The sequence below is a fragment of the Staurois parvus genome, unplaced genomic scaffold (genome assembly GCF_062004578.1).
Source record: "Staurois parvus isolate SC_StPar_1 unplaced genomic scaffold, SC_StPar_1.0 ptg000217l, whole genome shotgun sequence".
NCBI classification, from domain to species: Eukaryota; Metazoa; Chordata; class Amphibia; order Anura; family Ranidae; genus Staurois; species Staurois parvus.
In genome coordinates, this window is record NW_028318013.1 from 1,158,105 (window position 1) to 1,184,214 (window position 26,110).

The 26,110-nt window shown below is 42.0% G+C and overlaps 1 protein-coding gene across 1 annotated transcript in view; it reads right to left on the reverse strand.

The window, feature by feature from the left end:
• Positions 1-2,476: 2,476 nt before the first annotated feature.
• Positions 2,477-26,110, reverse strand: part of ERCC4 (ERCC excision repair 4, endonuclease catalytic subunit) — an 86,892-nt gene continuing 63,258 nt past the window's right edge. The window contains exons 9-12 of the mRNA XM_089679050.1: positions 14,492-15,080; positions 12,557-12,649; positions 9,962-10,074; positions 2,477-7,361 (exon numbers count right to left, since the gene is read on the reverse strand). Coding sequence (XP_089535176.1) covers positions 6,631-7,361; positions 9,962-10,074; positions 12,557-12,649; positions 14,492-15,080 — 1,526 coding nt within the window. The 3' untranslated portion in view covers positions 2,477-6,630. The remainder of the gene's footprint in view (positions 7,362-9,961; positions 10,075-12,556; positions 12,650-14,491; positions 15,081-26,110) is intronic.

Genomic DNA, 26,110 nt, shown 5'->3' on the forward strand with positions numbered 1-26,110 from the left:
ATACCTACTGTGAAGCATGGGGGTGGCAACATCATGCTTTGGGGCTCTTTCTCCGCAAAAGGACCAGGGCGACTGATCCATGTACAGGAGAGAATGAATGGGGCCATGTATCGTGAGATTTTGAATGCAAACCTCCTTCCATCAGCAAGGGCATTAAAGATGAAACGTGGCTGGGTCTTCCAACATGACAATGATCCCAAACATACCGCCCGGGCAACGAATGAGTGGCTTCGTAAGAAGCATTTCAAGGTCCTGGAATGGCCTAGCCAGTCTCCAGATCTCAACCTCATAGAAAACCTTTGGAGGGAGTTGAAAGTCCATGTTGCCCAGCGACAGCCCCAAAACATCACTGCTCTAGAGGAGATCTGCATGGAGGAATGGGCCAACATACCAGCAACAGTGTGTGCCAACCTTGTGAAGACTTATAGGAAACGTTTGACCTCTGTCATTGCCAACAAAGGATATATAACAAAGTATTCAGATGAACTTTTGATATTGACCAAATACTTATTTTCCACCATAATTTGCAAATAAATTCTTTCCAAATCAGCCAATGTGATTGTCTGGATTTTTTTTCTCATTTTGTCTCTCATAGTTGAGGTCTACCTATGATGCCAATTACAGGCCTCTCTCATCTTTTTAAGTGGGAGAACTTGCACAATTGGTGGCTGACTAAATACTTTTTTGCCCACTGTATATGGTAAGGGAACAAACTATCTGATCCACTCTGAGAATAACAGACAGATTGGAAGCGAAAGTTTTCACCCCCCATCTCCCTCCCTGTAGTCTTCTGGGGCACGTGACAGGTTCCAGAAGACTATGGGACCATGCAGAAAGTGCAGCATTACTCGTACACATGCACAGTGGGCACCCAGCTGTGAAGATGCAAGCTGTCACAGCCGGGTTCCCACACTGAAGATGTCAGCACCGGGAGCAAAGGACGGCCGGTGAAACGAGCTGTGGGGAGGACACCGCAGGATCGAGGGACAGGTGAGTGGCTGTTTTTTACAAGTCGGCAGCTACAGTTTTCGTAGATGCTGATATTTTTTTACAGTAGGACTAGAACACCGCTTTAACTTGGAGTCAGGCATGAAGGTATATGAAGGGTAGAGGGGGGATATAAATCTTTTATGTTAAAGTAGTACCAAAGGCTGTGACTTTTTCATGGATATAATCATTTCTAAATATAATGCACAATACAGGTAAACTTTTTACTTTATCTGTAATTGTATTGCCTTATAATATCTCCAGTCTATCAGCCACCAGCTTCCCTGGGCTCAGATGCTGATCTTCCCCGCATAGAGCTCTTAAAGTGATTGTAAACATTGGATTTTTTTTTTTTTTTTAACTACAAACCTGTCATACTTACCTACTCTGTGCAATGGTTTTACACAGAGCAGCCCTGATTTTCCTGTTCTGGGGTCCCCCAGTGGCACTTCTGGCTCCTCCTGCCTTACAGTGCCCCTATAGCAAGCCACAAAGTATAGTATGGAGCGACCCTATAGCAAGGTAAAACATGTTTTTAGAATCACTTTAAATCACTTCCTTCTCCTGTCCTGGACTACATGTCCCATAAGCCATTGCTCCTCACACATTCACAAGTTCTCAGGCACTTACTGACATGTATAAAGAGAGTGTACTGAGCTATATGTGTGCTGAACTGTGTATACTGACATTTATGAACGGTGTACTGAGCTGTATGTGTGCTGAACTGTGTATACTGACATGTATGGATGGCATACTGAGCTATGTGTGTGCTGCACTATGTACAGGCTACCCTACCCATGACATGCACGTGCAGTGCGCATACACAGATCTAAATCAAGCCTCATATCACAATCTTGTTCTTATATCAGCATTCTCAGTCTCCCTTTCACATCAAAATCCCCCCTCACATTACTGTCCCCAGCATCCCCCACCTTGCATTACATTGTCCTCAGCCCCCTCTCACATTACTGTCCCCAGCCCCCCCTCCAGATTACAGTCTTCAATGGTCCTATTCATGTCCTAAGCCCCTCCCCCCATTACTGTCCTCAATGACCTTTTTATTGTCCTCAGCTCCTCATAGCTGTCCTGAGCCCGCCCCATTAATGTCCTCAACCCACCTTCACACCCCACCCCCTTCCTGTCCTACCTTACACAGGCAGGGAGGAGGGTGGGAGGCACAGCAGGTTTAGACAGAGGGTGGGAGCCACAAGCTGGTGATTGCTTGCTAGGACTGCCTTGCATTCTAACAACCAATCATCTGCTTGTTAACTCAAGCAGCCCTCACCCTCTATTCAGCTGTCCAGCTTCCCAATGTTGGCTCTGTGAGAATGAGAATAACAGCGGCGGTGATGATGGCTCTGGGTAGAATGGCACCTAAATGGCAGACTGCAGTCTGCCATTTAGTGATGCTTAATCTAGAGTATTGTCTATCACAATAATCACAGAATTTAAAAAACAAAAGAAAACAGAAAAAAAAAAAACCCTGACAAACACAAAATTGCTTATTTTATTATCAAGTCACCATAACACATCAAAGTACCTAAATGTTTATAGAAAACAAGTCAGAAATTTGATTTCAGAATAATTATACTTCACCAATATTTAATAAGTTAGGAAACTTCATAAATAGTATTTGTGCCAGTACATGCCTTAAAACAAATCATATGACCATTTCCTTGCACCCTACAGTTCAGCCAGTCAACAACTGTCCAGCTGATCAGGATGGAGATATGCATTCTAGTATAGTAAGAGCCTACACAAATAGGTCTATGAAACAAACAATGTCAAGGTAGCAGTGGCTGCCCCAACTGCCTTTTTCAGTAGACCTTTCACTGAAAAACTAAAACAAAAAACAAACAAAAACACCTTCAATATGAATATCACCTCATACAAGGCAAAGATGTTAGCTAAAATGTCTATTTAGTCAACAGTACACACAATCCTTGCTATACCCACTAACAATTTTAGCGATCACCTTCAAATCCAAAACCTGTATTAAAAAGTACTTGGCCAATTTATTTCTACCTTTGTAGTCAGCTGATTGAGGTATGAAAATTTTGCTAATAGGAAATGTAAATAATTTTCAATAGCAACCAATCTGCTTCCTAGATTTATATATAATCCTGGATGTAAAAAAGGCAACAATTCTTACCTTTGACTATAACTGATTATTAAACTTCAGATCCAATGTATATAAAAAGGCAACATAGTTTAATTGTAATTTTGTATAGTGCTTAGGACATATGTAAGCTGCCCCTCCACCCCCCAAAAAAAATAATTATTAAATATTCAGCTGAAGGCATTTTGCTACCTCTGTTTGATAAAGTAAAAAACAAGTGTGTGCGTGTGCGTGTGCGTGTGCGTGTGCGTGTGTGTAGATATATCTATTGTCATAAACCAAGTAACTTAACCCCCCTATCCCCACCTGTTCTAGGGTGATTCACCATTGATGTAATTGTAGAACAGGATGTGTATTTGAACGATCACGAAGAGAAAATAAAGGAAAAGAACAGAAATCAAATCCAGTCATCACATTTACCTACTGATGAACTGCTATCTACTGTATATAAAACATTTTTATTCATGGGTTTAGATGCGCTTTAAAGCCCAAGAACTGCTTTCCTATCACTGTAAATAATTTTTTTGGGCCAAGCTGGCCCATACAAACTATTGCTATACAAAGTGAAGTTTTATCAACAAGTACAAGGCTTCCTCTGATCGGCGGAGGTGGAGCTTGCAACACTAAAGGCTCACCCCTTCATCTCAGCCAATCAGAGGAAGCCTTGTATTCATTGATAAAAATACAAGGCTTCCTCCTTCTGAATGTCTGAGAAGCCTGACTTGATTTTGTTTGATGGGACGTTTCCCATATTGCTGCTGGATTACAGCGGTGCATACTGTATGTAGCAGATGACAACACTGACAGGAGCTGCATCACTTAAAGGCCAACTTGGCCGAAACTATTTGAAGTGATGGGAAAGCTGGACTTAGAATATGTAAACCCAACATTTCATATGCCTGATATGTGCCTGCTGTACCATGTACTGGTATGAAAAATATCTGTTCTCTTTGTATTGCTGTGTGAAATCCCTGGTGTTTCTGCCAGTCTCTCTGCTTTCCTATTAAACATGGACCAGACTAGGCATGTAAGCACAGCATGGTCAGGTTTCTGGTTGAATTGGGAGTTAATAAAATGATGAGGCTTGTGCTGACGTGCTCGCCCCTCCCTGCACAGCCATTCACTGGGAAGACCAGCATTCTGCTGTTTATCCTCCCCCCCGCTCCTTATGCAGCTGAGAACAGAGGTTATCTGATCACTTATAAAAAATTATAAATACCTTTTATATCTATACACACATTTTTTGCCTTTCATTTCAATTTTAAACTGAATGGGTTCGTTTTCCCAGGGTGAGGGTTCACATATACTTTAAGTTTGTGTATTTTACATTAAATTGCAGACAGAAAATAGTTAATGTTCTGTACTTCTTAAAAATATGTAATTTGCAAATTATTTATCCATAAAAATAAAGAAAGAGCACCCACTTTTGGCTTACAAGCATCACCAATCTCAGAGAACAAAAACAATCAACTTCAAAAAGTGCATCAGCAAAGTGTATGTATAGTGCAGATCGTACCTAGTTTTAAGTGCAAGTCCATTCAAGAAATAATTACAAAAATATAACCAGTACATGTCATGTTTATGTAACATATTCACCAAAACCTCTTATAATGGTATTATTTAAATATAAACTACCATAGATAAGCGTTCAATGTTTTATTCCCCTCCGTTTCTGAAGGTATATAATGGTTAGGGGTTATCTCCATTCTGTACCCTGGACAATTCATGGATGTTTGTTTTATTTTGTGATTATACCAATGAATATAGACAAGTGTTGAACGCCATTAAACTAATGACATGGAAACGAATTATGCCAAGAGTTATTTTTTGTAGGAAAGGAATATCACATTTTCCGTACTGTGGCACACAGCCAATCAGCAGTACAATGGGGCTGACAATGGAAGAAGAAAGGCAGCTATGATGGCCTTAACCTGCAAAATGATCTTTTATTACATTTTCTAACCAACAGAAGAAATGTAACAATTGGAATCTGAATGATGGCTATGAGCAGTGCTCTTTTCTCCAATTTAATAACCTGACCCTCAACTTCTAGATTCAGAGCTCATACTGACAAACACCACACATAATGGGGTTGCAAAACCAAAAACTGACATACGGCCTTCAGGTGCAATTTTTTTCCAGTCCTGCAGTCAGAACATATAAAATGTTTTAGGCTGTTAGAACCAAGAATGCATAATCAGCTCTATCATTTTTCAGGGTTTAAATGTATGCCAGTTGTCTCAGATCAAATGTATGCCAGTTGCCAGAAAAAGCACAATAAGCTGACAGTACATACCAAAGCTGCATCAAGGAACATCTAGGAACCTCCTGAATATGATAGCACTTTCCTACATCAAGACAACACAGTCTTTTTATGTTGACAGACTCGTGACAATTCTGAAAGCAATTCTGCAGTGGATTTGACAAGTAAAGGCACCTGAATGGTACACATGTCTGCTACAGAACATCTAACCATTTTAAATATGTTGCAGTAACAATGTTCTTTCTTATACTAACATCAACCCCTATAGCTTTAATTTCCATTCAGACTTGCTTAAAGAGCAGCTTCCGTCCTTACCCGGGCCGGTTCATTACTGGTCTTTGGGTCCCCGACATGGTAACTGTGGCAGCCAGCTGACTCTTTGCAGCTTCACAGTCAACTTTCTGACATGCTGTGTTTTCTGAATGGTCCTGCAGCCTTCTGGGACCTGTGATGCATCCCAGAAGGTTACGGGCAAGAAAGCGGGAGGAGAACTTCCAGTGGATCTGCCATGGCGATCCACCCCGGAAGTGGCAGTGGGTACCTGTCATAACCAGGTATCTGCTTCCCCAACCCCTAAAAAATGTATTCCAAATGTAGCAGAGGAGGAGAGTAGGAAGAGTAAGAATGGAACTTTCCCTTTCTGGGTTAAGTTTCACTTTAAATTAATTATACGTGATAATATAAAAGACAAGAAAGAGAACAAAATTAGATAACTCAGAATTGCACCATTTACCTCATGCCCTATGTGGATAAAGACAATGCCTACTTTACGGCACAGAAGCATCCCCCTTTAAGCTAGTCATAGATAGATGGAAATTGATCAAATTTTGATCCGTGAGTGGCAGTCCCTGTTTGGCATAAGTCGACTGCAAACACTGATCAGTGTATTCCGATAGCCGAGAGTCCCACTGTCATAATACCATGTCTCAGCGGGAAGAATCCTTCATCCACTTCACTTGTGTGGATGGAAGAATCCATTAGTTTTGTTTTTACATTCAGTTCACTGGCTGATTAAATAAAGTGACCCATCTATGGCTAACTTTAGGATTAAAATATAAGATGGGGCACACAGACAGAACAGAAATAGAAAAGCTGTTACATGTATCAAGTGCTGATTACAATGGCTGGATAAGATTTACTTTGTTTTGAGTTCTTTTTGCACGTAGGCCTGAAAAAAATCATTTCTTCAAAAAAATAGAAATTTCACACAATAATGTAAAATTCAAATATTTCTTAAATATATAAATGATAAGCTATTTGATTAACGTTTAGCTTTCCCGTGAGAAATGGCTTCTGTGTAGGATGCGTGAATGAAGTCATGAAGCTGTTTTGCACTGTTTGAGTTGCCAAGGATTTCAGTTAGTTTCTCTAAAGACAGTGTTGTCAGTTCAGCTATGTTCTTTACATGATTCATTATGGCTCTACAGTTCTTGGCATTGACCCCTGGCATTTTCAGTAGGAAGTCCTGAGGGCCTGGATTGTACTTCTCAGATTCTGGGATAGTTTCAGAGTCGGCAGTTATACCCATTGCTGTTGCAGCATCAGGCTGTTCTCGGTTCTGCTTCAACTCTTCAAAGAGTTCTGCGGTGGCGTATGGTGAAGGACACCAAAGGATGCGCAGTCTTGGAAAGTGGAGAGTGAGGAGGGTGAGTTTTGATGTGATGTCATTCACAGAAATCTCCTGGTGGATTGAACTTCTTGATGTGAGAGAAAACGGCTTGTTAGGGTCAAATTCAATTAAGAGAATAGGCCGCTTGTAGTAACGACACATAGAAACACACTGTGTATAGAGACGTCCATTATTGAGAGATCCAATCAGATCACTCACACTTTTTCTCTCTACACATATATCTGGGGTGAGAATGTAATCCCCCACTTCTAATGTGACAGGTTCTATATCAATGCCGCGTCTATGGATCAGAGATGGCAGTTCGCTCCGAAATTCCCGCATGTCAACAATGATGGTTTTCTGCAAGGTTTTCTGCTGACCTCCTAAAAAAAAGAGCCATAAAAAGGCCATGGTTAGAGTAGAATTTGTGGGAAATGTATGTAAATCAGCCAATGTCTTAAATTAATTTGTTGCTTAGTGAGGTCCACCACATCAAATAATACGTAGAAGTCATTTTCCAGAGAGCAGTTCCATATAATGTTACTATATACCTTTTGGCAGATACAGAAAAAATGTGCCCATGTCCTGGTAAATAAACTTCAGAATGTCAACAATTGTATGCAATGTTCTTTAAATGTCAGGAGTATTTACATCCACGCCTATAAAAACCCAATTCCCAGGAATATAGTGATAGATAAACACAACTCATGCCCCAATGTTAGGGGTAAATATAGTGTACCATTCCTAATGATTAGTGTTTGGCAGCTATGCACATTAAAATTGTTAATTATGAAAAAGTTGTGTATGGCAATAGGAACTGTCCCCTAAAATTCCATAACTTTTGGGACCTATGGTGTAATTCTACTCTCACATTAAGTTCAGGGTGACCAATTTTATATTTACAACTATCCCACTCAGTATGGATTACTCAGACTGTCACTGGTCCAGTTTGTACATTTGTATTCCTATGCTTTTATGCAATTACTGTAATTGTTAACATAAATGCACTTTTATACTTACAGTCAGGTCCATAAATATTGGGACATCGGCACAATTCTAACATTTTTGGCTCTATACACCACCACAATGGATTTGAAATGAAATGAACAAGATGTGCTTTAACTGCAGACTGTCAGCTTTAATTTGAGGGTATTTACATCCAAATCAGGTGAACGGTGTAGGAATTACAACAGTTTGCATATGTGCCTCCCACTTGTTAAGGGACCAAAGTAATGGGACAGAATAAAAATCATAAATCAAACTTTCACTTTTTAATACTTGGTTGCAAATCCTTTGCAGTCAATTACAGCCTGAAGTCTGGAACGCATAGATATCACCAGACGCTGGGTTTCATCCCTGGTGATGCTCTGCCAGGCCTCTACTGCAACTGTCTTCAGTTCCTGCTTGTTCTTGGGGCATTTTCCCTTCAGTTTTGTCTTCAGCAAGTGAAATGCATGCTCAATCAGATTCAGGTCAGGTGATTGACTTGGCCATTGCATAACATTCCACTTCTTTCCCTTAAAAAAACTCTTTGGTTGCTTTTGCAGCATGCTTTGGGTTATTGTCCATCTGCACTGTGAAGCGGCGTCCAATGAGTTGTGAAGCATTTGGCTGAATATGAGCAGATAATATTGCCCGAAACACTTCAGAATTCATCCTGCTGCTTTTGTCAGCAGTCACATCATCAATAAATACAAGAGAACCAGTTCCATTGGCAGCCATACATGCCCACGCCATGACACTACCACCACCATGCTTCACTGATGAGGTGGTATGCTTAGGATCATGAGCAGTTCCTTTCCTTCTCCATACTCTTCTCTTCCCATCACTCTGGCACAAGTTGATCTTGGTCTCATCTGTCCATAGGATGTTGTTCCAGAACTGTGAAGGCTTTTTTAGATGTCGTTTGGCAAACTCTAATCTGGCCTTCCTGTTTTTGAGGCTCACCAATGGTTTACATCTTGTGGTGAACCTTCTGTATTCACTCTGGTGAAGTCTTCTCTTGATTGTTGACTTTGACACACATACACCTACCTCCTGGAGAGTGTTCTTGATCTGGCCAACTGTTGTGAAGGGTGTTTTCTTCACCAGGGAAAGAATCCTTCGGTCATCCACCACAGTTGTTTTCCGTGGTCTTCCAGGTTTTTTGGTGTTGCTGAGCTCACCGGTGAGGTCCTTCTTTTTAAGAATGTTCCAAACAGTTGTTTTGGCCACGCCTCATGTTTTTGCTATCTCTCTGATGGGTTTGTTTTGTTTTTTCAGCCTAATGATGGCTTGCTTCACTGATAGCGACGGCTCTTTGGATCTCATCTTGAGAGTTGACAGCAACAGATTCCAAATGCAAATAGCACACTTGAAATTAACTCTGGACCTTTTATCTGCTCATTGTAATTTGGATAAGGAAGGAATAACACACACCTGGCCATGAAACAGCTGAGAAGCCAATTGTCCCATTACTTTTGGTCCCTTAACAAGTGGGGGGCACATATGCAAACTGTTGTAATTCCTACACCGTTCACCTGATTTGGATGTAAATACCCTCAAATTAAAGCTGACAGTCTGCAGTTAAAGCACGTCTTGTTTCTTTCATTTCAAATCCATTGTGGTGGTGTATAGAGCCAAAAATGTTGGAATTGTGTTGATGTCCCAATATTTATGGACCTGACTGTATGTACAGCTGTTTGACTTCAATAAACAAAGTTAAAAAAAAAAAAAAAAATTTAAAGTGGAAGTAAACCCATCAATTTAATGGTTTCAAAAAGACAGTTACATTCCCAGCATGCCGGGATGCTAACTGTTACATTTGCTTGTGCTCTCAGTCAAACCATCAAATGGCTGGTGCCATATCTGATCACGTGCAGCACAATGGCAGTTGCGGATAAAACAGAAGCTAAGATGGCAGCTTCCTTGGCTGAAAAGGAGAGGAGGGTTTAGTTCCGCTTTAATGACTGAAAAAATATTTTTAAAAATGCACTGTACTGACCAGCTTTGCGTGTGTCAGTAGCAGCTGAGGCTGGAGTCGCATCTCTCTGCAGATCCAGGTTTGTGTCATCTCGTCCTTCCCTTTCCTCTGGGATAACCATGCTGGCCTTTTCTCTGCAAGCAAACATAATAGAGAAGTTAATATCTGAATCAAGTGTATGTACCAAGGTCTACGCTGTATATCTAGTTTTAGGTTATTTTTATTCTTAGAACAGCTAGATAGATATGCACAAACAATACACGGATTCATTAAAGTAGAACTCCAGGCTGACTCTAACTATGCTTAAAGATTTCTCTTCCCCTCTCCTGTTACCTATCCTGCCTAACCTGTGTTAAAAAGATGTGTATACTTTTCCATCCTTAGTCCACTCCACTCTGGTCATGTTGGTATCAACGTGTATCAGTGAGCGGCGGCTGCAGAAGGTAGAGCTCAACAATGGCTTGGAATTCTCAGAGCTGTGATGTGACTCATAAGCTCCCATGTCCCAGCCGTTGTCGGTGCTCTCTCCTCTCCCCTGCAGCCACTGCTCACCTGCACACTGACACAGGGGAGCTGAAGCTGCGGGTCATGTGACTGGACCAGAATAAAAAAAGAACAGGAAAGTATACACATCTTTTTTTTTTTTTTTTTTTTCACAGGTTAGGCAGGATAAATAGTGGATTATAAATGATCCGTGGAGTAATTTCCACCCCTCATTGTTGTGCTTACACAAAGTAAGAAATAATGCCATATTGGCCTTTCCTTAACCTGGGTGTTTATTGCATCCAGTATGCTGGACCTCTCTTTTACATTCCCTTGCTGAATATTGGTGATTTTGTTTGATCTCCATCCTTAGGTAATCATTCCAGACAAGAATTCCACTAAAAAAAAAATCCTAATTATAAAAAGTGCACTACTTAATTGGAAGGCCCATAATCCTCCATCAACCTCTATTTAGATATATCAGCTAACCCCCCCCCCCCCCCCAAAAAAAAGATGATTCCTTTATCCAGAACACGAGGGTGGATCAAAGAATTCCCTCTTCCTCTAGACCAGCCAAATTTTGATCAGTGTATAACCAGCATCTACAAGTTACAGCGGAACTACAATCTATCGGAGAACCACAAAAAAAATTGCTATTTAGCTAATTTTTAATATTCAAAGCAAATGCACCAATCCATCCATGTCTCTATGCTTTAGGTTGTTGAGAAATCACTTTGAAAAACACCCACTAGCATTTCTGACTGTGGCTATCTTGAGTAAGGGCAGATGATTCATGTAGAAATTACTTCCTGGAATCCATCTGCCCTTAGCTCAGGCATACAGGCAGCAATGTGTGCTTAGCTGACAAAATCACACTTTCCCTCCTGAAGACTCCTGAGGTGTATGACATCATTTGCCTAGGCATGGAAATTAGGAATCAACTAAAGAAATGTACAAAAAAAAAAACAGTATAAAACAAGTAAATATGATATACTTTCCTATCTATTTACTAATGCTACCAGCATAAGGATTCAGAATAGTTAATGTTGATTGAGAGAGTGGAGTTCCACTTTAACAAATGAAAGAGGCTACTGGGCTCTTTTTTATAATATTTAGTAATTGTGGACCTACTCACAGTATTGCTAGCTCTCTTTTGTAACTGGTCTCATTGTAACCTGATTTAGTGTACCTTTGTCTCTCTTCTTCAAAAAATAACTGTACCCCAATAAGATCCCCTCTATGCCAGGAATGCTGTACATGTTACAATTTCAACCCTATGCTACTTGTATGGCTACTCCATGTCCTAATGTATTTTAATGTCTGTGTCTACCTTTCCCTCTACTGTTGTTAGGGCCTCTTGTTATGTTCTGTACTTTCCTCATGAAAAGCTCAATAACAAGCGTCTTAAAATGAAAAAAAAAATGAACTTGGCTAACAAATTATAGGACCGATGAAGTGTTTTTTTCTCCGTTTTATTATCAGTATACCTAAAATTACCATTTTACATTTAGTTGGAATCTGGAGGCCTGGGTCAGCCCGATTTTTAAACGTCTTGCATACTCCATTAGTGAGATCTTCCTGTCATAATTCCAAACCTGTTACGGTTTTACGTGTTCCCACACACAACTGCATGATCCAGCTCATCAGTTGCAGTCTCCATAGTATAGAATTAATATAAAAAAATGCAACAGGGTTAACCCCTCATAAAAGGTATAGCAGGTGTGCAGACTCAAAAATCAAGATGCAGATATTTTACCAACATCTACCAAAAGAAGAAATATAGGTAATGGTGGACTGTCCCATTAACATACACCTCTCATGAGCAGCATATGGGGGGCCACCATTACTAAATATATGGTTTACCTCTCTGTTTGTCTTCAATGTTTTGAGCCACATATCCTAAACAAGCATGCTGTTAATAAATGTCAAAAATGCATCAGCTCCTTATCTTTATACCCAATCATGAGAGCCTGATTTGTCAAGTAATGTCCAAATAAATTCATAACCTGTGTAAATCTAACCTGGCTCAGTGGGTAAGCAATACCAAATGGATTTTGTGTCTCTCAAGCAAACAAAGTTATGATTTCTCGTATCTTGATTATTTTATACGATTTGTAGAGAAGTATGTTTTACCTGATAAGTTGCTCAAATGCTTCTTTTTCCTTCCTGAGGGACGTGAGATACCTCTGTTCTTCTGTAGAACCCCCATAGATGAGGAAATAAACCCTAAAGTGTTCAAGATTATTTGTGAATTGGGAAGAAAAAAAATCAAGAAATTATCCTAAGAAAGGACAATATTTAATAATATGACATTTGCTACAGGAAAGTCATCACATTTTGCACAGCAAGTACACAATTAAGCTGGCCATAGATGGACTGAAGTTCGGCCAGTTCAGCAGTGACTGGCCGAATTTTGATCAATCTATGGTCATTCCCATTCCAATGAGTGACTTCTCACGAATGGGCTTGTTGAAAAATGTTCTTTCGAACAGCTCTGCAGCCAATCAGATGCCGCGCTGATCAGTGTATTCTGACAGCAGAGGAGTCCCAAAATACAATAACGCAGTGGGGAGGATTCCTCCCTATCCACCCATCAATTGCTTAGCAACTCCCTAGCACTAGTGTGCATACAATGTTCTGCCAGTAGGTGGCAAAAGAGAAGCGGTCACAGGGCTGAGCCCAGAAGTATTCGCTGGTTGCTAGGAAGGCATACTTGGCAAGTGCCCTGGATTCTGTGGAAAAGTCATACAGTTTTGCACACTGGAAACATTGCTACTTATCTGCATTAAATTCTCCATGCTCCTGCAGTGGCCTTTGAATCTGACACTTTGTATCTGCCACTTTGCTCCTCCTCCACCATTTCCCCTTTTTCTTGCATGCACGTATATAGGGGGAAAGTGTACTGTTCTGCAGCGAGTCTGTCTGTGACTGTAAAGCAAGAATGGAGCTTTCTGAGGTCCTGTGCCTTCAAAAAGCTGCAGGTTGCTGTAGTCCTGTGGCACTTTCATATTGCTACATTTCCCCCTGCCCTGTAAAGCTACCATAGGGTCACAGCTTCACATTCCCCACCCTTGCAACCTGCCTGGGAAGCTGTGGGGCTGAGTCTATGGTACAGAGGCAGCTTCATGATATAAGTGGGTTTTATTTTGTTCCAATGACACCAATCATGATGCTTATCTTATCTCAAGAACAGCAGGCATGGGGCTTATTTTAACCTGCAGCCTGCTGGGGAAGCTGGGGGGGAGGGGGGTCTATGGTACAGCGCCAGCTTTATGACATAAGTGAGTCTTATCCAGGGGCAGACTGACAACTCATGGGGCCCCCGGGCAAAAGGGGATCATGGGGCCCCTGTGTCCTTGCCCAAACTCAAAAAAGCCTATGAAAAAGGTACCAGGGGCATCTCATGGGGCCCCCTACTGACCCTGGGCCCCCGGGCTGTGCCCAAATTTCCAAATGGTCAGTCCGCCCCTGGTCTTATCCTATTCCACTGACAGCAATGATATGGCTTATATTAGCCCAATAACAGCGGGCATGGGGCTTATTTAAATCTGCAACCTGCTGGGGATGCTGGGTTGGGTCTATGGCGCAGCAGCAGCTTCATGACTTAAGTGGGTCTTATCCTATTCCACTGACACCAATGATAAGGCTTATTTTATCCCAAAAGCAGCAGGCATGGGGCTTATTTTAACTTGCAACCTGATGGGGAAGCTGGGGGGGGCGATTGTACAGCGGCAGCTTCTTGACATAAGTGGATCTTATCCTATTCCACTGACACCAACGATGAGGCTTATTTTATCCCAATAACACAGTACAATATATACAGTACACACCACAATTACATGCAGTAACGATGCACTGCTCACATTGAACCTGACATTTCAGTAAAGTGGACCTTGCATCAGATATATTTTGCAGGTTAAGTGCAGGAAGAAGCAGTGGAGCGGTTTGAGGGATGCAAGAAAGGCAGCCTGGGTAAGGAGGGCAAGAGTACCCGATCTTTTTTTCTGACAAAATAGTCTTGTAATCCTGTATTTATATTTATAATATGCATGCAGGGATCTGACGTACCTTAATGTTTTCTGCTTGCTAGCTCTGTAAATTTCAAGCTGACGAACAAAGCTGAGCTCTGCATCATACAGGACGACATATCTTGGCTCTATTTCATGCAATAACCTCATAAGCGCATAGGGGTCAGTACAGCCTTGTAAAGGATGGATGACAGTCAGGGGTTCCTTTAAGATGCCATAATAAGAGTCTGAAGGTAAATTCAACTGGAGATCTTCATATTTCGGCTCTTCCAAGCTACTTTCCATGCTAATGCTTTCATCTTTGAATATGCCTTCTTCTTGCTCTTTTGTCATACCATCATCTTCCACTTTTCCTATCATTTGTGTTAAAGTTAATTCTGTTTTCTTGCAGTTTCTCTTCTGCATGCTTGTGCAATCTTTTACTTTCTTACTCTGCATGTTCTTCCCACCTGTAACCAATTCCTTTTTCTTGACTGCTTTTCTGTTTTTCAGCCATACTTCTGCTGCCTTTTCATCCTTCCCAAAGGTCTTGTTGTACAGCCTCATTAAAAGTGCCTCTGCCCCCACGGTAATGTACTCTCTCAGCTGAGCACATGTCCTATCGTCACTGGCACAGATCAACACACGGCCTGACAAGTAAACACAAACATCTTTTAAATGTCTGGAAACTTGAAATACCTCTATATTGTATATGCAAACCCATGTTGTAACAAATGGGAGAATGTTCATTTTAAATGCTAAACTCATTTTGGATGGCTGATTCTTATTTGATTTAATATAGTGACTTTGTAGTTTTTATATGATCTCACATAATAGTTTTCCATTTTATGACTTCTACAATAGCAGTATGAGAGAGTACAGTTAAAGCAGAACTTTCGGCAAGTAAAAAAACAAATAATAATGCCATTAGCCCTGGTTCACACCAATGCGACCCCAAAGTTGTGCAACTTTGACGTCTGACTATGCTGTGCGACTTCACTGCGACTTGCTGCCACTCAGTGCAACTTCAATAACACAGGTTATTTAGAACAGGGCCACTGAAAGACATAGGATACGATTTGTCATACAACTTTGAAGCCACAAGTCGCGTTGGTGTGAACCGGGGATAAATGTATGTACTTGTTAGAAAAAAGGTTTATATATTTAGCTAGTGTAAACACTTGGTTCAGTCAAATTTGCTTAATATATTCTTCCACACAGTGGGACTAGAAGAAAAATGGTAAGCGAAAAAATACAAACAAATAAAAAAACATTATGTGATCCAGTTGTATGTTCATTTTTTTACAAATATTAGTAAAATACTTTTCGATTAACTAACTGAAATATGTTTTTTTTAAAGTCTTTTATTAACTTCTTCCCGGGACTTATTTTAAGGGAGGAAGGCCATGCTTCTTTGAAGATATAAAGGGAGAAGATTTCAGGATTGCCCCAAAGAGAGAGGGTAGGAGATAGATGAACAAATTGGGGTAAGGTGTTTCAGAGGATTGGAGACGCTCTAGAGAAGTCCTGGAGGCGGGCATGGAAGGAGGTGACAAGAGAGCATGAGAACAGGAGGTTTAAATTGTTTTTGTATACACATACATATACTCTATAGGTAAGCCCTATCATGCTCATTATCTCGATCCAGCATATTATACCTATAACTTCTGTGGAATCTAACAATCCCATAGTGCTTGGCTCTAAAGACTGTAAAGCTATTTTTTGAAGTGCCTCTGTTATTGTATACTGTATACAAAGTATATAAATAAACCCAAAACAGGTATAGTGGCACTCATGGGTCTTGCAGCAGAGACGGATCAAAGCAACAGTTTTATCTATCTCTTCTGTAAGGCCCCGTTCACAGGCTGAGATTCTGCTGTGATCTCAAAATACAATACAAAAGTGACAAAAATGCACCACACACGTTAAGGTGCAATTTATTTTTAATGGCACCTAAACACGGTGTGGTGCTGCTGTGATTGTCGCACGATATATCGTGCTGCAAAAGCTGCAAACTGCATTGCGCAAAGTTTGCTGCCCAAAAAGGAGCAGGAGCTTCTTTTGGGCGACAAGCTTCACGTGATGCAGTTTAGTGTGATTGCAGCATGATTTATTGCACAGCAATCATGGCAGAACCGCACCTCGTTTAGGTGCCATTCAAAAATGAATGGCACCTAAACATGAGTGGTGCGTTTTGCCACTGCTGCAGTGTGTTTTGAGATTGTAGGCAGAATCGCAGCTATTCTTCCTGAGATCCAAAACTGCCAGATGTGAACAGGGCCCAAGACCCATGAGTGCCTCTATAATGGTGTTGGATATGTATGGAATATTTTGTGGGTAAGCACCCTGGCATTTACCCTCCACAGAGTGCAATGGCTACCCTTGGTGACAAATTTCAAAGTGGAAAATGCATTAAAACTATAAATGCTTGATCCATGTAAGTATATACCTAGCAAAATATACAGAACTGTGAGCCTAAACATAAATACTAAATGGCTCTTTTTACCATAATTATATAAAATATGTATCCATCTCAATCTGTTTTAATGGGATTGAGCTTGATTACAGATATTTAAATAAATAACACAATGCTGCTCAAGAAAGCATGCCAGATGAAGCTGGGAATCTGCTCTAGTACGTCTTAAAATTGGCAAGACTAAGCTAAGGCTACATTGTATAAACAGGCTTTGGTGCCAGATGTTGTGAACAGAGAAAGTTTATTTAAGAAAAAACATGCTCTAAAAAAGGATACAAAGCTGTTTTAGACAAATAGCTTGTAGTTACCATAACAAAGACAAAAGTTAATGCCCAAAGATTAAAAGCTAGAAAAACGCTAATACAACACAAAAACGAATAAGGCAGTAAAAAAAAAAAATTTAGTAACATTGAACTAAAAGGATTCAACAAAAAACTAACAGCGGATAAAGTGTACTAATGCACATACAACATTTTTTACTTTTTGGAACCCATCAAATAGAACTTAAAAAAAAAAAAAAAATCTGGCATTTTAGAGTTGAATGCCGCCGGGACACGGCAGAAGCTGTGTCAGAAGTTTAGGATTTTCAGGATTAATCTTGGTAGAAGTCAAGGACCCATTTAGAAGTCTGGGGCCTGGAGGCTTTACAGAGATTGATTTGAAGGATAAAATAAGTACCTGAATGAACCACGAGGTGCCTGCACTTCAGTGCTGTTTTGTACTGTTTTTAAGGCCACCAGGTCACTTCAACAACTGTATGTACCCCCTTTAGCTTTATTGACAGCAACAGAATGCTTCTTATTATTCAATACTGGTCTTTCATATTACAGTGCTTGTCATACAATGATAGGTGTACCTCTCACCTCCTGCATTCTCTATGGGCAGCCGAAACACAACAGCAGATTGGTAGATCTCTTATCACAAAGCTTTTTTGGTGAGGGCCCTACCTGTCCCCATGGCAGTTTTCTCCCATTTGCAATTAATGTATTTGGCTTGATAACAGTGAAAACTTTCCCCTTTTCACACGCAAACATTTATAGTGTAAAAATAGTTGTGCAGAGATTTCACTTAATAACTGCATGTGATTAAAGCACTCTCATCTCCTATTATTGTGTTTAATTTCATTTCCACATAGCCTCACTCATTATAACCACCGCTCAAATAATTTTACTTCAATTGCTGAAACCTGTCAGGACAAAAATAAAATATGCTACCACTGCTGACTTGCCATTGAATTTGCTATAACTGGGGCTGCCATCCAGGACCATTCTTCTCTACTTGGAGTATCACTACCCTGGAACAAACATTTACATACTGTATATCAGACATCTCATAGGCACATGCCTCTTCCAGGTTAGTGAGACACCAAGTAGTGAAGAATGGATAAGAATGGCTGTCCTAAAGGCTGCACTTCCCAAAAAAAGTCAGCAATTAATATTATTATATGGGATTTATATAGCGCCAACGGTTTGTTCAGCGCTTTACATTATAGTGGGAGACAATACAGTAACAATACAGTTCAATACAAGAGGGATTTGAGGGCCCTGCTCCTTGGAGCTTACAATCTAGGAGGGAGGGGTGAATGGTACAATAGGTAATAATTGTGGGGGATGGAGTGGTTGGAAGAGTAGAGGATTCCAGTATTAGCAGAGGGCGGGATAGGCTTCCCTGAAGAGATAGATTTTCAGTGATCGCCTAAAAGTAAGTAGAGTAGGCAATAGTCTGATAGATTGGGGTAGGGAGTTCCAGAGGATGGGTGACGCCCTGGAGAAGTCTTGGAGACGAGCATGGGAGGAGGGGATAAGGGAGCTAGAGAGAAGGAGGTCTTGCGAGGAGCGGAGAGTACGGTTTGGGTGATATTTAGAGACAAGATCGGTTATGTAAATTGGGGCAGTGTTGTGGACGGCTTTATATGTCATTGTTAGTGTTTTGAATTTTATCCGTTGGGCAACTGGGAGCCAGTGGAGGGATTGGCAGAGAGGGGTGGCAGATACAGAACGGTTAGTAAGGTGGATGAGTCTGGCAGCAGCGTTCATGATAGACTGGAGTGGGGACAGCCTGCGAAGAGGTAGGCCAATGAGGAGGGAGTTATAATAGTCGAGGCGTGATATGACAAGGGAGTGAATAAGTTGCTTAGTGGTTTCTGGGGTTAGGAACAGTCGTATCTTGGAGATGTTGCGGAGGTGAAGTCTACATGATTTTGTCAGCGATTGGATCTGAGGCTGGAAGGACAGATGGGAGTCTAGGATTACACCTAGTACCCTGGCATGAGGGGAGGGACTGATGATTGTGTTATCGATATTTATGGTGAAGTCAGTGGAGGTGGCACGGGCTGGGGGGAATACTAAGAGCACAGTTTTGGAAAGGTTGAGTTTAAGGGAGTGGAGTGACATCCATGCCGATATGTCACTTAGTAGGCTAGCAATGCGAGTGGAGACTGAAGGGGTGAGGTGAGGGGTAGACAGATAGATTTGCGTGTCATCAGCATAGAGATGGTAATTGAAGCCGTGGGAGTTTATCAAGTGACCTTGAGGGACCCCTACAGAGAGAGGGAGTGAAGAGGAGGTGGAAGCATTATAGGTAACACTGAAGGAGCGCTGCGATAGATAGGAGGAGAACCAGGAGAGAGCGGAGTCTCTGAGGCCAAGAGAGTGTAGTTTTTTGAGGAGGTGGGGATGGTCAACCGTATCAAAAGCCGCAGAGAGGTCAAGTATTAGGAGTATTGAATAGTGGCCGTTGGTTTTAGCAGTTAGTAGATCATTAGAGAGTTTTAGTAGGGCAGTTTCAGTGGAGTGTAGAGGGCGAAAGCCAGACTGTATAGGGTCGAGAAGGTTGTTGTCGGTGAGGTGGGAGCTCAGACAATTGTAGACTAAGCATTCTAGGAGTTTAGAGGTAAATGGCAGCAGGGAGATGGGTCTTAGGTTGTTCATGTTGGTGGGGTCCAGGGAGGGTTTTTTAAGTATGGGAGTGATATGCGCGTGCTTTAGGGGGAGGGGAAGGCACCTGTAGAGAGGGAAAGATTGAAGATGTGAGTGAGGGAGCATAGGATGGAAGAGGACGGTGACCGAAGGAGTTGTGAGTGGACAGGGTCCAGGGGGCAGGTGGTGAGGCAAACTTCTGAGAAGACCTTAGTGATCTCTTCAGTGGTAGCGAGGTCAAAAACGGAAAGTGTTGAGGGAGGTTTGGTATGAGGAATGCCAAGTGGGGTGGGTGTCTGTGTAGTGGCGATGTCCCTATGAATTGCGTCAATCTTGTTTTTGAAGTGGTTTGCAATCTCGTGGGCAGTGAGTGAGGCGCTAGGTGGCGGTGGAGGCGGAGAAATTAGAGAGTTAAAAGTAGAGAAGAGCTGACGAGGACTGGAAGAGAAGGTATTAATGAGAGTGACAAAGTAGGCTTGTTTAGCAGTGTTAAGGGAGGAAGTGTATGTTAAGAAGGCAGATTTATTTATTTATTTCAGGTACTTATATAGCGCCATCAATTTACGCAGTGCTTTACAAACATATATTGTACATTCACATCAGTCCCTAACCCTCAAGGAGTGTACAATCTAAAGTTATAACGGGTGAACGCTTGGTGGGATTTGGTTTTACGGCATAATCGCTCCAGCGCACGACTGTGTCGTTTGAGATTTCAGGTGTGGTCAGTCTGCCAAGGTTGTAGCGGTCAGGGCCTGATGCTTCGTGTTGTTAGGGGAGCAAGCAAGTCTAGAGCGGATGAAAGCGAGTTGTTGTAGACAGCAGTGGCCAGGGCAGGACAGGACAGGGGATTCAGTTGCAGAGTGGAAGGGAGCCGCGTTCAAGTTTCGTAGATTTCTGCTGGTAATTGTTTGCTGTTTGGTGGGATAGGTGCTAGAGGATGAGGAGACTGTGAAGGTGATGAGATTGTGATCAGAGAGGGGAAAGGGGGTGTTTGTGAGGTTATAGGGAGTACAATGCTGAGAGAAGACAAGGTCTAATGTATTCCCATCAGAGTGAGTGGAGGACTGTATACACCAGGGGTGGGCAAACTTTTTGACTTGAGGGCCGCAATGGGTTCATATACTGGACCCGGGGGCCGGACCAAGAGTAGATGAATGATGTGTATGGGTCATCCATAGTAATTAATCCCCCATATAGTAATTCATCCCCCATATAGTAATTCATCCCCCATAGTAATTCATCCCCCATAGTAATTCACCCCCCATAGTAATTCATCCCCCATAGTAATTCACCCCCCATAGTAATTCATCCCCCCTATAGTAATTCATCCCCCCTATAGTAATTCACCCCCCCTATAGTAATTCACCCCCCCTATAGTAATTCATCCCCCCTATAGTAATTCATCCCCCATATTAATTCATCCCCCATATTAATTCATCCCCCATATTAAGTCCCCAAGTCCCCCCTGTGTCAATTCACTTACCTTTGCTCCGCGCGTTCCTCTCGCCGTGTTCCCGCGCCGTTCCGGTGTAGCATGAAAATCTGTCTCCTATGAGGATCTGTCCCCCTCAACGTATCTGCGCATGTGCCAGTTTCAGGCATTAGCAGCCGATCGGCGATCTCCGGCACATGCGCAGATACGTCGAGGGGGACAGATCCTCATAGGAGACAGATTTTCATGCTACACCGGTCTTCAGGGTAGACTGTGAGAGGAGCCTAGCTCCGCGGGCCGGATTAAAAGGTCCGCCGGGCCGTAGTTTGCCCATTGCTGGTATACACTGTGCTAGTTCAAAAGAAGAGGTTATGTGGAAGAGTTGGGATGTAGCCGGGTTATCGACATTAATAGGGATGTTGAAGTCTCCGAGGATGATATTGGGTAGCTCAGAGGAAAGAAAGTAGGGTAGCCAGGTGGCGAAGTCATCGAGAAAGCGGGACATGGGTCCAGGAGGCCCATTGATCACTGCAATCCTCAGAGAGATCGGAGAGAACAGCCGGATGCAGTGGGTCTTGAAAGAAGAGAAGGACAGAGAGGGAGGGTTAGGGAGGACTTGAAAGGTGCTCAGTGGTGACAGAAGTAAACCAACCCCGCCTCCTTTCCGACCACTGGGTCTGGGTGAGTGGGTCAAGATGAGGCCTCCATAGGAGAGTGCTGCGGGGGAGACAGAATCTGCTGCTTGGAGCCAGGTTTCGGTGAGTGCTAGAAGGTTAAGGGAGCAGGAGACAAAGAGGTCATGGATAGAGGTGAGCTTATTGCAGACCGAGCAGGCGTTCCAGAGTGCACATGAAAATAGGAGGGTAATTTTGGGGAGCAAGGGGACAGATATTAGATTGAGGGGATTGCGGTAAATCCCGGAAGAAAGAGGATGTCTTGTGTGTGGGGGAAGTAGTGGAGGAGCAGGGTTCGGGGAGATATCCCCAGAGGTTAGGAGGAGAAGAAGGGTGAGGAAGGTGGCATGTGAGCGGGATGTATACGAGCGCGTATGCCTTCCAGTCCTGGTGTTAGGGTCAGTAGGAAAGTGAAGTATCAGCAGGAGGTGATGAGAGCAGTAGTAGGGAGATGAAAGCACTGAGGGTGAGATGTACAAGTTTTTGGGTGGAACAGAGGGACAGAGAAGTGAGGTTTTAATAACAACTACCTTAATTGTATCCTTCAAGACTTGTACAGAAAAAATTGTAAATATAATTGGCTGCTTACAAAAATAACAAAATGTAATAAATTATGAAAGCTATGAAGTACAACACATGAAAACCGGTGTATGCAATCCAAAATACTGTATCTTAACAATTTGAGTTCCAGACAACCACGTATAGTCACCCATGAATATACTATATAAACCATCCTTTCTCAACAGGGGTGCCACGGAATCCTGGTTGAAAAAGGCTGTCAGATCCGACCGAACTCCCGCTCTGCTGAACATCAGCACAGCATGAGCTCTGTTGGTACAGTGCAGTGAAGAGCAGTGGCAGGGGAAGGAGGCTTTCTGAATCCTGTGCTCTCCACCTCCCCCCAGAAGACAATACCGCCAAGCACCGCCCACAGCCGTGTGGATTGTAATAGAAGAACGGTCCTGTCCTGAGGCTCTGGTGGGAGGAAAGCATGGTGCAGAGATCAAAAGGGAGGGTGGGAGTTGGCTTGCAGAGGTTAGCAGAGAATAAGGGGTACAGAGGTGATCAGAGAGGGGGCTTTGGTGTACCAAGGTGATCAAAGAGGGGCTTTAGGGTACAGACGTGAGCAGAGATGGGGTGTGGAAGTGTGTAGAGAGGGGGTTTGGAGTACAGATGTGAGCAAACAGAGGGATTTGGGGTACAGATGTGAGCAGAGGGGGGTTTAGGGTGAAGAGCTGAGAAAAGAGGGGGTTTGGGGTTCATAGGTGAGCAGAGGGGGGGTTTGGAGTGTGGAGGTGAGTTTGGGGTAAAGAAGAGATCAGAGAGGGGGGTTGCGGTGTAGAGGTGAGCAAAAGGGTTTGGGGAGGCAGAGATTAGCAGGGGTATTGGGGTCCAAAGGTGAGCAGAGTGGGATTGGGGTGCAGAGATTAGCAGAGAGGGGAACATGCAGTGTGATTTTGCAGTCTATTCATTTGAATGGGCTGCAAAAAGCACTGGAATGCAGAAAAAGTAGTACATGCACTACTTTTAAAATATGCACCACACCAGACTGTATGGTACTGTGGTACCATGCAATTTGGTTCCTTCAAACACACACTGCACATTGCTCTACAAAATGCACTGTGTTTGCTAATGCATGGAGGTACCATTAAAAATTAAGGACACCCTTGTGCGTCTGATATATATATATATATATATACACACATACACACACACACACATACACACACATATACCATAGTCTGTAGACTTTATAACTTTCACACAGACTAAATAATATACACCGATATGGGTTATTTTTACCAAAGAAATGTAGTAAAATACATTTTGGCCTAAATTTATGAAAGAAAATTATTTGTAAAATTTTAAAACAATTTTATTTTTTTTAAATGGTATTTTTTCATTTATATAGCATGATAAAAATTTAATTTGGGTACAGTGTTTCATGGCTGAGCAAATGCCAGTTAGGGCTCGTTCACACTAGGCTGTTTTGCCAACGCTTGCCAAACGCCCCTATAGCGTTTGGCAAGCGTTGGTCCGGTGTTTGCGGAGCATTTTTAACGCTCGGCAAACGCTCCGCAAACGCCGCATGCGCGGTTTAGCGGCAGTTGCTAGGCGTTTGCCGAGCGTTAATAACGCCCCACAAACGCCTATAATGCATTTGAGTGGTGTTACCGCTCCGCAAACGCCCCGCAACCGCAGCGGCACCATAGACGAGAATAGGAGGCTTCAAAGCCTCCTGACTCGACCAGAGGCGTCCGTTTTGCCGCGACGCAACGCGACGCGACGCAAACGCTCCTGTTAGAACAGCACCATGTGCTGTAATGTGCAGAATTGGCAGAGGCGTTTGGGAAGCGGTAAAAACGCTTCCCAAACACCTCTCTGCCGCCTGCACACAAGGCTAGTGTAAACGTAGCCTTAAAGCAGAACAGTGCTGAATAGTAAAAGTGCCCTGGTAATGAAGGGGGTAAAACCTTGTGGAGCTCCAGTGATTAATAAAAGACAATTGACAACTTGTGACCATGTAAGTTGCCAACTGTCTTTTATTAATAAAGTACATGAATGCTGCACTTAGGTGGTGTCCCCTTGTGCTTTTATTACAGAAAGCTCCCTGTCTCCTTGTGGAGCAGCCTCCCATGCAGCAAAGTTTTTGATGGACTTTCTTGATTTATCAGAATTGAATTTTATGGTCTATTTATTTTATATCATTGCCCTGGGAACTTTGGGTTTACTGGTGTCCTGTTTTGTGCCATATTCTGCTTTATTTGTTCAATGATGATGGAAGCAAGACTGGGTTATTCCTGGATGCTCCAATATAAAGGAAACCCATCCATGTATGCATGAATGATCTCAAGAAATACAATTAACATAGAAGATAGTTGAAATCAAATCAGTATATTGTACCCCCTGATTGCCAAGCAACACAATTGTAAAACTATAGGATTTTTTATTGCATCATGCAGGAAAATAAGTGGATGCTGAATATAGAGCAAGTCTCAAATATATTAAACACCACAACTTGCCAGGGTCTAGCACAACTTATCACTGCTAAGAAAATATCTACAACTAAAGTGGTCTAAAATGCCAACAAGAAAAAAATGCAAAGGCTACAAGCTCAAAGAAATCCATTTTACCAGCTCAACTGCTAAGCTAGCCATAGAAGACAGCTGGATAATAAAGACACAGGCTAATAGACTAATTGAGGTCAATTGTTGAATCAGATTATTCTTAAGCATTAATAGACCTTTTTGTGTTGAAATAAAAGCCTGAGACAGAAATATCCTGTAAAACACAGTACTATGCTTCCTTTAAATACCATCTCCACTAAAAACGTATATCTGGACTTTCAGTAGATAGCAGTAAACTGAAAAAAAATCTGGTGCATCTTCTGCATAAAACCAATCAACTTCCAGTTTTTTTGTCAAAGCCTAACTGAACAATCTGAAGTTAGAAGCCAATTAGCTACCATGCTCAGCTGCACTAGAATTTGAACTCTCCAGTTTTAGTAAATCAACCCCCTTGAGCTCCCACCAGTGAAATTTCCCAGGAGTAATTAATTAGTTTCCACCCCACTCCACAAGGGTACAACAGCAGCATTTACTAAGCTGTAAACTAAGTGAATAGGAATGCACAACAAAATGTTTTCACTGTTTTAATAAAAGGAACTGTTTTGATTTTACGGAAAGTGCTATGGTCTCTGTCTGTATTCTGTTTTGGAGCTGAAGTCCACCGGAAGCCTAGATTTACTGAGTGATAGGTCTCTGCAATATTAATCCTGTTGGGGGCAAAAAGCTACAGATCTTATTTGTTCTTCATCCCATGCGACAGTGCAAAAAAAAAAAAAAAAAATAATTAAAAGCACCCCTATCCCCCCATGTTCACACGCAAATGCGAATGCGCAATTAGGTCTTGCATGCACATGTAAACAGTGATTGCACCACACATGTGAGGCATTGCTATGAATGTCAGAGTGAGAGCAATAGTTCTAGCTCTACCTAAACTCTAAACTATTAACCTGTAAATGCTATTAATGCATTGCCTATAGATAATTTAATGTACCGTAGTTTGTTGCCGTTCCATGGGCACAGGCAATTTAAAACTGTGATCCGTTCAGTAACTATTTACTGGATGTAAACATCATCTTTTATATTTAACAAAAAAATGGGTATTATATTGTGTT